We start from the raw sequence: 12326 nt of genomic DNA, 5'->3' as shown, positions 1-12326 counted from the left end.
TTTTATTTTTTTTTTTTTAAGATTGTAATGACATTAAATTCTTGCAGTCTCTTGCTATTTTTGTGTGGTTTTGCTCTGTATTTTCTGTGCTACTAGAAATTAGTATAATAATATATTAGGATTTTTCAGGCCCAATTCAAATAATCTGCCATTCTTTTTTTAGAAGCTGGTAAGAGATTTCCACCAGCCTCTTAAATATTCCAGGTTTTCTTTTGTTCTGCTTCAGAATTCTATTTCATGTGAAAGATCAAAAAGTGGGTAGTAAGGCTCAAACTTTGTTTTGGCCCTCTTCTGAGCCATTGTACTATGCACTGAAGGGTCAGAAAAATATATCTTAATTCTAAAAATTAATGTTTCCAAAACAAAAGTTCACCACAGCATCCTGTCTCACATGAACAGAAGCAAGGGTGTGAGTTCAGGTTTCCTAAACAAAACTTAATGCACTCTCTGTCTTCTCCTGAGGATTACACTAGAGCCTTACAGGACTTGTGCTGCCCTCATATGGTGCTGCTTTAAACTTATTTGGTAAGATGAGCCTATTGCTTCAGAAACACAGAATGGAAGTTTGACTTGATGCACTGGTTTATGGATGTTGGTGGAAAAGGTTACGCTAGCAGTATGCATGTGTTTACATCCTTCTTGGCACAGGTTAGCGATTTGACTTGCATATCATAGAAACATAGAATGGTTTGGGCTGGAAAGGACCTTAAAGCTCATCTAGTTCCAACCCCTGCCACAGGCAGGGATATATTCCACTATACCAGGTACGTTTTGCTCACACTAGGTGCTCACACTAGTCTGCATCTCTATAGTTGGTATTACCATTCCATTAGTGCCACTATTATTTTTCTGTAGTTTTGTATAATATATGATTTTACCACTTCACACCTGTGTTTCCTCATCCTTTCACCAAAACGAACAAAAATAAGGCCATACAGCTTACACAGGAGATATTTAGTTTTTGATTGGAATACTATGCCATGCTTTGACTTTTAAAACAAATATATAACACTGATGTACACAATGTGTAGCACAGCCTTACCTTGCTATTCAAACCAGAACACTAATGGGCTTTTTTCCAGTGGATTATGGGCTAAAGCGTTATTGACTGCTCTCAAGAATGTGCATGCTTTTGTAAAATCCAGACATTTGAAGAAAACAAAACTCTGCATTTGACACTTGAGCAGGAGTCTTATTGTACAAGCACTGGATGATTTAATACCTAAAATAAAATCCATAACATTTTCATAGGATGGTGAAGCCACTCGACTCAACAGAGAAATAGAAAAATTGAAAGAAGAAATCAATTCTCACGTTATCAAAGTCAAATGGGCTCAGAACAAATTGAAAACAGAAATGGATTCACACAAGGTTAGTGAAGTGCTGCTGATACCATGATGTGAAAATGTAGTTGTAGGAATGTAGTTGCTATACTGTTTACTTTGTATGTATTACTAAAATCTGTTTTTCATGTGGGTTTTGTTTAATTTGAATGTCCGTAGCAAAAGCCAGAACAGTGCTTTTAAAGATACTGGTACTGAGATGGAAATGTTGAAAAGAGGTGAGAGGAGGATGTGTGGGGGAATTCTGTTTAATCTGGTGATGAGCTTTTAATTTGCGGGTGTTTTTGGTTGTTTTTGTGTTTCGTTAATTAACTGTCAGTTTATTTTTTATGTGATGTTAAATCTATCATTCGAAAATGTTCATGGCACATAACCAAGAGATCCTTTAGTTGTGCTTTCAGTGTTGGAACAAACAAAATTGCATGAAGTAATAGCTGAATGGAGGCAAGATGTAAAATAATGCCAGATGGGGGTTTTTATTGTTATTTTGCTGATTCTTTCCTGACTGAAATAGGAAGCTTGTATTATGAGAAATGCTTTTCCCAAATAAAGGTAGATAAATAGGTTTAACCTATTATTTTCTACTGTTCTTATAGGAAACCAAAGAACGCCTCAAAGATGCAATGACAAAATTAACTGAAGCAAAAGAAGAAGCGGACCAGATCAGGAAAAACTGTCAAGAAATGATAAAAACCTATCAGGTAGGCATGTGTTCTTAGGAGGTGAAATTAGTGTTTGGGATTTGAGTCTTCTTTTTTCCTCCCTTTCTATCTTAAGCTGTAGCAGGGAAGAATTATCGTGTAAGCTAAAAAGCTGAGATGACTAGTCACTGGTTTCTTTACTTGGAAAGTTGTTAAGTAAAAGGGAGAATGGTTCTCTTGATTGACATGCAATGTGGGGGTCTTGCTTGGCACATTCACATTCTTATATGTGATGTGAAAAGCTGTGTATATGCTCAGAAAGCTAGAAAGGGGAATGTGAAACTCTGAAACTCTACTTATATTCTTTTAGGAGTCAGAAGAAATTAAGTCAAATGAATTGGATGCAAAACTCCGAGTAACTAGAGGAGAACTAGAGAAACAAATTCAGGAGAAGTCTGATCACCTGGAGGTAAGTATGTGGTGTGGGGAGACAAGTTGGCAACTTAGTAGTTAAGAATGCCATAAATTTTTAATGTTGAAAATCTTACTTTAAGACGCTTACAATTTTTGGCCTTACACTACATCCTATATTACTGTACTTACATCCTATGTGTTTGCCTCCAGCCCTGCTTTCTGGAGGATTTTTTCAATTACCTTGGATTCACTTATTAAAAAGGAAGTTATAGGAAACGTATGATATGATGAGGATGGAATAACTGCACTTCGATTTGTAAACTTGAGTGTTGCTGTAATTTAGAGTACAAATTCAGCTGACAGGCAGGCCTTTCTCTGACTGGTATTTGACCATGCTGTGTGGCAAGGAGAGACAGCCTTTGTTCTGTGTAGAAATTTGCTAGCCCAGAAGCTGAATTCTCTAATGATTTAGTACCTGCTCACAGCTCAGATCGGTGTATGCTGTCTTCAGAGTTAACAAAGTGCCATTTTGCCTAGAACTTTCCTCGCAGGCTGTTGTGGCATAGATTTGTACACCTAAAACCAGAGTCTGTAATCTCACTTTTGTTCTCATTTCTTTTGAGAATAAAGCAGCTTTTAGGCTTTGCTTTTTGAATAAGTAAAACAAACAGGGTACCTGTTTTGCCTCAAGTCCTTTCAGCTGTTCTGGCCTGCATTGGCCTGGATATTTTTGAGATGCCACTGTCCGTTTAGATTTCTCAAGGAGCTTCTCACTCTTTATAAAGGTGCATCATGCTAAAATAAAAGAACTGGAAGACTTGAAGAGAACATTTAAAGAAGGCATGGATGAGCTTCGAACACTGAGAACAAAGGTAATGTGTGCTGTGTTGGGTTGCAGTGGGGCTAAAGGCATAGTGTTGGGTTTTGGAACAAGACTGTATTCAATCTATTAGTTGTATTTTACTTCTTTTGGAATAAATGGTGTGATTAGACTGGCTGACTTGAGACTGGTAGTAGTATGTAACTGTTGACTCGGGTAGCCTTTCTCAGGGCAGTTCAGTTGATCCATAGTACAAAGTGTTATTTCATGGTACATACCTTGTTTGACTGAAAAGTGGGGAGGAACATTTTTGTAGTCATCTAGTAAATTTAGTAACTTCGGAGAAAGAAAAAAATACTTGTAAACTGTGAAGTCAGTTCTGTAGAGTACATGCGACCTCTGGTAAGGAGTATGTGCTATCCATAACTTCTGAACAATCGATAGATTAGTGTGCCAGTCCCTCTATCCACAGCAGGGATTTGGCTCAAAAGGATCTTAGAAAAAAGGACGAAGACATAATATGGTGTTGGTCTGGTAACTGGGGGAAAATGATATCTTTGCATCCTTGTCCCTTAGACTGGTAAGTTTGAGGGTTTGGACAAAACTAATGTTAATCACACTTGTCTAATTTGATTATTTTTTGCCTTTTTCTTTTTTTGTCTGTTTTAATCAAAAATACTTCTAAAATGTTCTAAGCTTGGCTTGGAGCCACCAAAAATGACACAGGAGCTTTGTATAACAATTTAGACATTTGATCAGAATGATTCAGTTCTGAAGTTTGGGAGAATAAATATCTTCTGATTTATTGTTATTTTTTCTTCTATTTAGGTAAAGTGTCTGGAGGATGAGCGTTTAAGAACAGAAGACGAGTTATCCAAGTATAAAGAAATCATTAATAGACAGAAAAGTGAAATTCAGAATTTGCTGGATAGAGTGAAAACTGTGGATCGCCTGCAGGATCAGCACCAGAGGTACAGCTGTGCACTTTGAGGAATGGTTTAAAAGATTATCTGGGATATGGAAAATTTTTCCTTACTGAAATTATTGATGCTTTGATTTGATCTTTGATTTGAAGAATCACTGTCCTAATGTAAGTTTGGTTGGTTGGTTTTTTTTTTTCCCTAATCTAAATCAATATTGTTAGTACTGGAGATCATCTTGGCAGCCTCTTCATTAGACAAGAGGATTAAGACTAATAAATCTAATTTAGTGTCTGTCTTATTACATTAAGTGCTTGCTTTCTGACATATTTTACAGGAAGTTAGGTCTTCCAGGTGTTTATCGAGTGCTTGGTTTATTAAAAGACTGGGAAAAAGCAGCTACACTGGAAATATAAATTGCTTCAAAATTGTAGCAGATGAATGAAAGTATTACACAAAAATAATCTTTTGTATTTGCTATTTTGCAGCATAAATGGCTGAAATAAATCAATGTCATAGTTGTTCAAAGTCTTATGAAATGTGGTATTAGCCAAAAACCCACTGAAGGCAGGGGTGCAGTACGTCTGATGTCATCCTTTGGTAGTCCAATGCTAGATGACTTCTGTCATTAACCACACAAACTCCTCGTTTTTGTAGCTGGAAGCATATAACTTACAGCAGTGGAGTTCTAGCAGAATTCAGTTACTTAGTTTTGCTAAATTATAGTTCATTTTCAGAATTATTAATGATTGGGATTGACTGAGCCTCACCTCTACTTGAAGAAACATGTTGATAAGAGATTTAGATTTGAATATACACAGTCCCTGTGAGAGAGGTGAGGGGTTTTTCTGCTGCTGTTGGAAGGTAAGGTTTAAGGTTTTAGAATGATGTAGGAAATCCTATGATTGAACGAGTAATGAAATAATATTGTAAGAGCAAATGACAGGAGGAAATTTTTAGTCTGTAACTTTAACAGCTATCTAATTTTGGAATTAATTTCACTCACTGAAAGATAGGCTGTATCTTCAGTTACAGTTCTTTCTCAAATGGATTGCAAGTGATAAAGTGTCTTCTAATGGGAGTGCTTCAGTAGAAACAAGAACTGTTTTGTAGAGGGATAGTGGAGTGAGACAGTCCTTTGAATAGAGCTGCATTGCTTGGAAAAGGATGCTTGAGAAGTCACTGTACCGCTGTCCTGGAGAAGCACAAAGCTGGAGTATTTCCCCATCTCTTAAAGACAAGTCCTCTTATGGAATGACTACCTTTGGGTTTGCAGACCTTCCTTTTACCTGCGGGATGTTGTTTTGAGGATTTTGCTTATACCCTATACTGAAGCTTATAAAGTGAAATACAGAGAAACTGCCTTCCTTGAGGAGGCAAATGACTACACATTGTTCTGTGGGATACAGATACCTGCCACATGTCATGAAATGGAATCTGCAAACTCCCTTGGCATTTAGAATGATCCAATGACTAACAGATGGCCCAGCATCATTATTTCTCTGTCTTATTTTGTCTTGACCTAAATGCTTTTATTTCAGTGAAGTTTTGTATCCTTAAGCTCAGGTTGTCCCTAATGAGATACAATTGTTTTGACAGAGATGAACAAGAAATCAGTGCTTTAAAGGAGGAAGTAGATGGTTTCAATTCTCTGATTGCTGATCTTCAGAAGGACATTGAAGGTAGTCGGAAAAGAGAATCTGAGCTATTGATATTCACTGAAAAATTAACCAGTAAGAATGCACAGCTTCAGTCTGAAAACAATTCCTTACAGAGCCAGGTGGATAAGCTTTCTTATAGTGAAAGAGAGCTGCAGAATCAGCTGGAAGGTGTTCAACAGACTAAAGATGATCTGGTGAGTACAGCATGCAGCTTGTTTTTTGCCCTAGTAAAATGTCTGATACTGATAAAGAGGTGGCACATGCATTCCACCTTGTGTCTTTACCTGACCACAATTACTCACTGAGTTTGCCAATTGGATAGAATAATAGCAGTGGGATGTAAACACCTCATGTTCCTAAGGGAAAAGAAATCCTGAGGTGCTCTGCACTGGAATGGGGGGGGTGTTACTGTGGTTCTCTTTCTGTCTGTCTTGGAATACAAAGTTGTTCTCTTGTGCAGCTGTCATTGAAACAATCAAAATGTAATTTCAGAAACTTATCACTGTGAACTGTTTCTTAGGTCCTATTTGTACTATGAGATAAATATAATTTTTAGTAAACTCAGTGTGTCATGGAGTGTAATGTGACTGCACTTTACAGCTCTCTACAGCCATGCAGGTCTGTGGAGGGAAGACTCCTTAACTACCTCAGAAACATCTGCATGAAGTACTGTATTATGCAGTACAGGATAGTTCAGGAGTCTTTCTGTGGTGTTGCACTGTGCTGCATATCCATTTGCAGTGGTAATCTTTAGCCTAAATAATAAATGAAAAATGTGAATGATTCTGAGGTGGAAAGTGCAGAGTTAGAGCTTTGTATGGTTAAGCTGGAGGGTTTTTTTGTATATGACTGAAAATAAAACTTCAATTTCAGGCCACCAGGTTACAGAAGGAGCAGGATCAGCGAAAGCTGGAGGTTGAGACGCTACAGGCTCAGCTGGCTTCAGAGCAGAAAGAACTAGCAGCACTGAAGACCCACGTGGATGAACTGAAAGATGAACTGGCTACCCAGAAGCGCAAGCATGCAGCAAACCTGAAAGATCTTGCAAAACAACTTCAGCTAGGTTGGAATTATTCTTGGTTATAATGAGTCAGCTCCATCTGCAGCCCACTTCAGTGTCTGGTAGAGATGAGGGTCCTGTCTGTATAGTTTGAGTGTGGCACGTCAAACTTTCCCTGTTTCTAAAGACATTGAGAGTGAGCGAGCAAGTTAAATCTTGTAGAGTAGAAACTACAGTTCAGGAAACAATCCTTAGTGCCAGTTTTCAGTCTTAAATGCAACTTCTGAAATTGGCTTAGACATAAAATGAAATATTTGTTTTAAGTAGAGCTTGGTCTTTGTTATCACATATATGACTACAGAAATGTCACTGTGGGTATATATGGATCCTGGTCTGTGTAGGAGTACATTCAGAAGTTGCTAGAAGTTTCTTACTTGCTGTGACTGTATCAGGAATTGCTGGTGACAGTTATTTTTTTTTTTTTAGTATATTTAACAGGTTTTTAAAGATAGATACGGAGAGACTGATGACTAATTCTGTCAACAAATAGAAGTCATTAAATATGCAATAATGCATATGCTCTGAATGCAAATAGATTTGAATATCAAAGCCTTGCATAATGCCAAGAGGATCTCTTCTCTTGAATAGTTCCTCAAAAGAGTTCCATATAACTTCTTGTACATAAATGAACAGTTCTGCACTTTCCCTCTTCATCTCTGCTGAACTGAGTGGTGCTTCTGGCACAAGTACTACACTCAATTCCCAGTAGTGATATAGTTGAGAGATCTCAGAACAGAGTTGCCAGTCTGTCATTCATTAGTTATTTACATGGCGGTCCTATTCAAAAGTAAAATCAGATTTAAGTCTTACTGTTCCCAGTTAATCCTATGGATGACAACTTCAACTAACAACTGCTGCAGGGTGTAGGGATCATTGTGGATGTTGCATCCGGGTGCTTCATGCTTGAGGCAGGGAGAGGAGAGGAGCTGCCTGGGGCGGTTTCTGAGTTACTACCTTGACCTTTTAGTTGTCAAGTCCTGTTAAATCAGTGCAGATCAGAGACAACTTGAAGTTTTGTATACTGGGTAACACTGATACTTGGTTTGTAATCTGCTGTTGTTAACCGTCATATTGTTATACTTTTAGCACGGAGGAAATTGGATCAGATGGAAAATGGTAATTATGACAAAGAAGTCAGCAGCATGGGGAGCCGTTCCAGTTCATCAGGTAATATAGCACATAGCAGGGCTGCCAAAGCAATCCTTTCACCTTAATAAGGTTGCCATGGTGTGCTGCCCCAAGCCTTGCTCTTTCTGTACTTGTGCACCCTCCCAGTAAAGCTGACAGAATAGCCTTTAAGCAACAAAATGCACTTGGCCGAATGCGGTTATTATGAGATGAAAGTTTAGTGTTCATAATGTTTGTGTTCTTGTTCTTTTTCAATTCCTACCTTTTTTACTTTGTTGCTTTTATGTTCAGAGGGCTCCAGTTTATAGAGGATCCTCATGTACTGCCAGAGGCAAAGCAAAGATGAGCAGTGGCTTCCAACCTTGTTTAATTGCACTATTGACAGTTGCAACTGTGTAAATGAGAAATCAATTGGCGTGTTTAGAGGAGTCAGTGTATCTGTGTTAAGTTCATTACTTTTTATCCAGTTAGAAGTGGTTATCTTTAGCACTGGAAACAACATCTGTTTTCTTCCTCGATATCTTTGGGTTTTAAGTTGGGTTAGTTCTGTCCAAGTGTCCTGTAATCTCAACTGTATGAGAGAGAGAAGTACTTAGAAGATGAAGAAAATAAGATACTACAAGCTTTAAATGACCAGTTTTGCAGAGTGTTTATACGTAGGGCTTTTGTCAGTCTGTATGGTTTTCATAGTGCTGCAGTTTTAGTGGACCAAAGCATAGAATCATAGAATGAACTAGATTGGACAAGATCTTTAAGATCATCAAGTCCAACCATTACCCCAGCACTTTCAGATCTACCACTAAAGCATGTCACTGAGAGCATCATCTACATGGTTTTTGAACACTTCCAGGGACAGTGATTCCACCACTTCCTTGGGCAGCCTGTTCCAATGCTTTATCACCCTCTCTGTGAAAAAGTTTTTCCTAATATCCAATCTAAACAGGTATGCTTAAAATCAGCTCAGTTTTGTACAAAGCAATATTAATGAATATGAAGGTATTTATACAGGAATTAGTTCCTGAAGCAAGCACACTTACGCTAGAGGAGCTCTGCTAATGCTAGGGGACTGTATTGCTGACTCTGCACGTAGCACTTAAATGTTAAGGACTATATAAAACCTCTCTAACATATAAGGGAACCTGACATCCTGAAGAAAGCATTTTAAGCTTCTGAAATGTAATGAATTCATACACTGCACTGATGGAGACATTTTGCCTGGTATGAAAGCAAAAAGAGCTTTTACAAATACGAATGTATTGGCAGGGTCCCTGAACGCACGAAGCAGCAATGAGGATCGGTCACCTGAGAATACTGGATCTTCAGTAGCTGTGGATAGTTTCCCAGAGGTGGACAAGGCTGTCTTGGTTGAAAGAATACTAAGGCTGCAGAAGGCACACGCTCGAAAGAATGAGAAGATGGAGTTCATGGAGGATCACATTAAACAACTGGTGGAGGAAATCAGGAAAAAAACAAAGTATGTTCTGAGTCCTGTTTAATACAGGTTTCCAGTGTTGAGCTGGTGCATTAGACAAGTATTCTGGATTTTATCTAAGACAAGTAATGGAATGAAAATATTTAAGGCAATAAAAATATTGCAGTGACAGTAGATCTTAAAGGTAAGATTAGTCTTAGGGTATTTTTGATCATCTTTTCCCAGCAGTTACAGTAATTGCATATTTGTCTATTACTAAGTATTTTCATGAGCAATAGACTGGTGCAAGTGGGTTTTTTTGGTAGCAAAGTGGTTGCCGGGTGGCTGATTTGAAGTGGACTGCTGCCACTGGCTAACAGGAGAGTCTATTCTTTTTGTGTGCTTAAACGGGTGCTGATTGTGTCTGTTTGTTTTGGAAGAAGAATCTGTGTAATTCCAGATGGTAGTCTGGCATGCCTGTCAAACAAACAGTGCATCTGAACCAAAGGTGGTCAGGATTTAACATGAAACAAGATTCCACTTACATGGAAGTCTCATCTTACGGAATCTTACCTTCTGGAACTTCTTTTAGGAGGGGAAGAAATTGTGGCATACGCTTTCCTCTGGAAAGTCCAGTTACCCATAAGTATAGCCCTTGCTTAAGAAGCCTGTCCATTTGTGCCCATCTGGTGCCATTTAATAAGCATGATCACAGCTCATGAAGGTTCTTGAGCAGAGACTTGTCTCATCTGTAGAAGGCTCAAGATTCCCTTTTCAGAGTCTTTCAGCAAAGTGAAGGCATTTTTTTCTCCAGTAGCAGTATTACTTCCTCAGAATACTTCAAAATATGTAAACCTTGTGTATTGTAGTGAGTCAGCTTACCAGCACCTCCTATAGCTATTTTGGTATCCCAGGTTTTCCCTGACCTAGAAATTGCAGGAGTTGATTTTTACTGCCTTATTCTACCAGGAATTTTTACTGCCGTATTCTTCTACCAGGAATCCAAAGCTACTTCAGTGTCTGATTTTCATTGCCTTGTAATGCTGGGATTTTCATTTCAAATTTTTTTTTTTTTCCCCCCCCAGAATTATTCAGAGCTACATTTTGCGGGAAGAAGCTGGAACACTGTCATCAGAGGCCTCTGACTTCAACAAAGTGCACTTGAGCAGACGGGGCGGGATTATGGCATCTCTGTATACATCGCATCCTGCAGATAGTGGTCTCACCTTGGAACTCTCCTTAGAGATAAACAGGAAGCTACAAGCTGTGTTAGAAGATACGTTACTGAAAAATATTACCTTGAAAGTGAGTAGCTGCGCCAGTTATCCCACATGTTCTTGGGGTTCTGAGATACTATCTTCAACAAGATACATGCTGTTAAAAAGAGGTGGCTTTTCAGAGCCAGCTCACTGAATTGGTGCTGCTGATAGCACTGGGTTAAGATTAAGGGAACATAATTCATGCTGAACGTCTGTTTTGGGACCCTTGCACTAATGAGTTGCTTCTTGAAACAAATTGTAGGCTGCCTGTGCATGAAGGGGTCTTTCTATGCTTTCCCTTAGTGAAATGGAGCCAGGGGCACAGTCTGCATGCCTGGCCCTGTGCCCTGTTCAGCTACTGGGGCAGTGTGTCTGCTGCAAGGGAAAGATGGCAGGCTGGGAAATGTTGTGCAGGCTGCCAGCTGGACTGCAGTGTTCTGCAGGAGTTGGAAATCTCTTCCTATAATCATCATTTCCCTTGAATACTATACTTTCTAGACAGCTTGTAGAATATTAGTAACTGCAAAAAAAGACTTGCTGAGAGCTTTGCATCCTTTATTGAAATGAGCTTGGTTTCCTCTAGCTTGTCTAATCATTTGTGCTTGTTCTGGATACTTGAAAGTAACAACCTGCTGACATGTAAACAGTAATTTTAACTTCTTGGTGCGTTTTGTGCTGATTCACTTTCCCTGTATAGCTTATCCTATCCTTTTTTTTCCACCCCCAAAGGAAAACCTTCAAACTCTGGGAACAGAAATAGAACGGCTTATTAAACACAAGCATGAACTGGAACAGAGAATAAAGCAGACATAACTAAAACTTCTGTGGAATAACCAACATGAAGATGCAGAAAAGGCAGGTGCTACAGACCACTCTTTTTTACATTTTCCCTGGAACTTGATGGCCTGCCAGCACAAGCATCTGCTATTTTGCATATACAACCTTTAACCCTCCAGGCTAACTCGTGTGAGAGATCTACAGGGTTTGGCATCAGCATGGTTCTGTCTCCCCAGTACCAGCCTGAGGTGTTGCTGACTTTCACTACACACTACATTTATCTAACCCTTTTGTTTGCAATGCCATACAGATGCTTTGCAGTGCATACTGTGTTTTGAGTGAGTTGCAGTAAGATTTTAATTCTTGCACTGTGTAATGAATCAGTCTCTTAATGATGGAGCTTGAAAAAATAAAACCAATTATGTCTTAGTTGCTGTGGAACATATGCAATGTTACTGAGCTTTAAGGGCTTTCAGACATCATTTCCGTTCTTGCATATTTCTGATATTTAGGTTGATGAAGCATTTCTGACATTCGCATGGAAAAATGCTTTGTCACAAAGCTTTTTTTTTAAATGGTGGCCATGATATTGCGTATTCTCCTCTTTAGATTAACATTCAGCTGGACAATTTCTTTAGTCAAGGGAAGTGAAACTATGGGATTAAGCAACTTCCTGAATCCTTTGTTGAGTGTGTATAATTGAAACAAATGTCACTTTGACAAATCCTTTAAATTAGACACATTGATCTAAAGAAGTCTGATAGTAGATAGCTGGTTAATGAAGTTCTCTGGCTTTCTGCATAACTAACAGTATTTAAGAAGTAGGAGCTTTAACTGCCCACTTGTATGTATGTACAGGCAGGCATGATTGCATTTGTTTATAGAGACAAAT

The 12326-nt window shown here is 38.6% G+C and overlaps 1 protein-coding gene across 1 annotated transcript in view; it reads left to right on the top strand.

Annotated features, from left to right (window-relative positions):
• CCDC186 (coiled-coil domain containing 186) overlaps positions 1-11863 on the top strand; it is a 33707-nt gene extending 21844 nt beyond the window's left edge. The window contains exons 6-16 of the mRNA XM_065672305.1: positions 1252-1371; positions 1940-2044; positions 2355-2453; positions 3184-3270; positions 4047-4189; positions 5738-5993; positions 6673-6862; positions 7946-8026; positions 9251-9461; positions 10484-10703; positions 11387-11863. Of these exons, the coding sequence (XP_065528377.1) occupies positions 1252-1371; positions 1940-2044; positions 2355-2453; positions 3184-3270; positions 4047-4189; positions 5738-5993; positions 6673-6862; positions 7946-8026; positions 9251-9461; positions 10484-10703; positions 11387-11470 (1596 nt within the window). The 3' untranslated portion in view covers positions 11471-11863. The remainder of the gene's footprint in view (positions 1-1251; positions 1372-1939; positions 2045-2354; positions 2454-3183; positions 3271-4046; positions 4190-5737; positions 5994-6672; positions 6863-7945; positions 8027-9250; positions 9462-10483; positions 10704-11386) is intronic.
• Positions 11864-12326: the final 463 nt, after the last annotated feature.

The sequence above is a fragment of the Lathamus discolor genome, chromosome 3, assembly GCF_037157495.1.
Source record: "Lathamus discolor isolate bLatDis1 chromosome 3, bLatDis1.hap1, whole genome shotgun sequence".
Taxonomy (NCBI): Eukaryota; Metazoa; Chordata; class Aves; order Psittaciformes; family Psittacidae; genus Lathamus; species Lathamus discolor.
The sequence above is the reverse complement of the archived record's forward strand: the minus strand, read 5'-3'. Positions and strand labels throughout refer to the sequence as shown.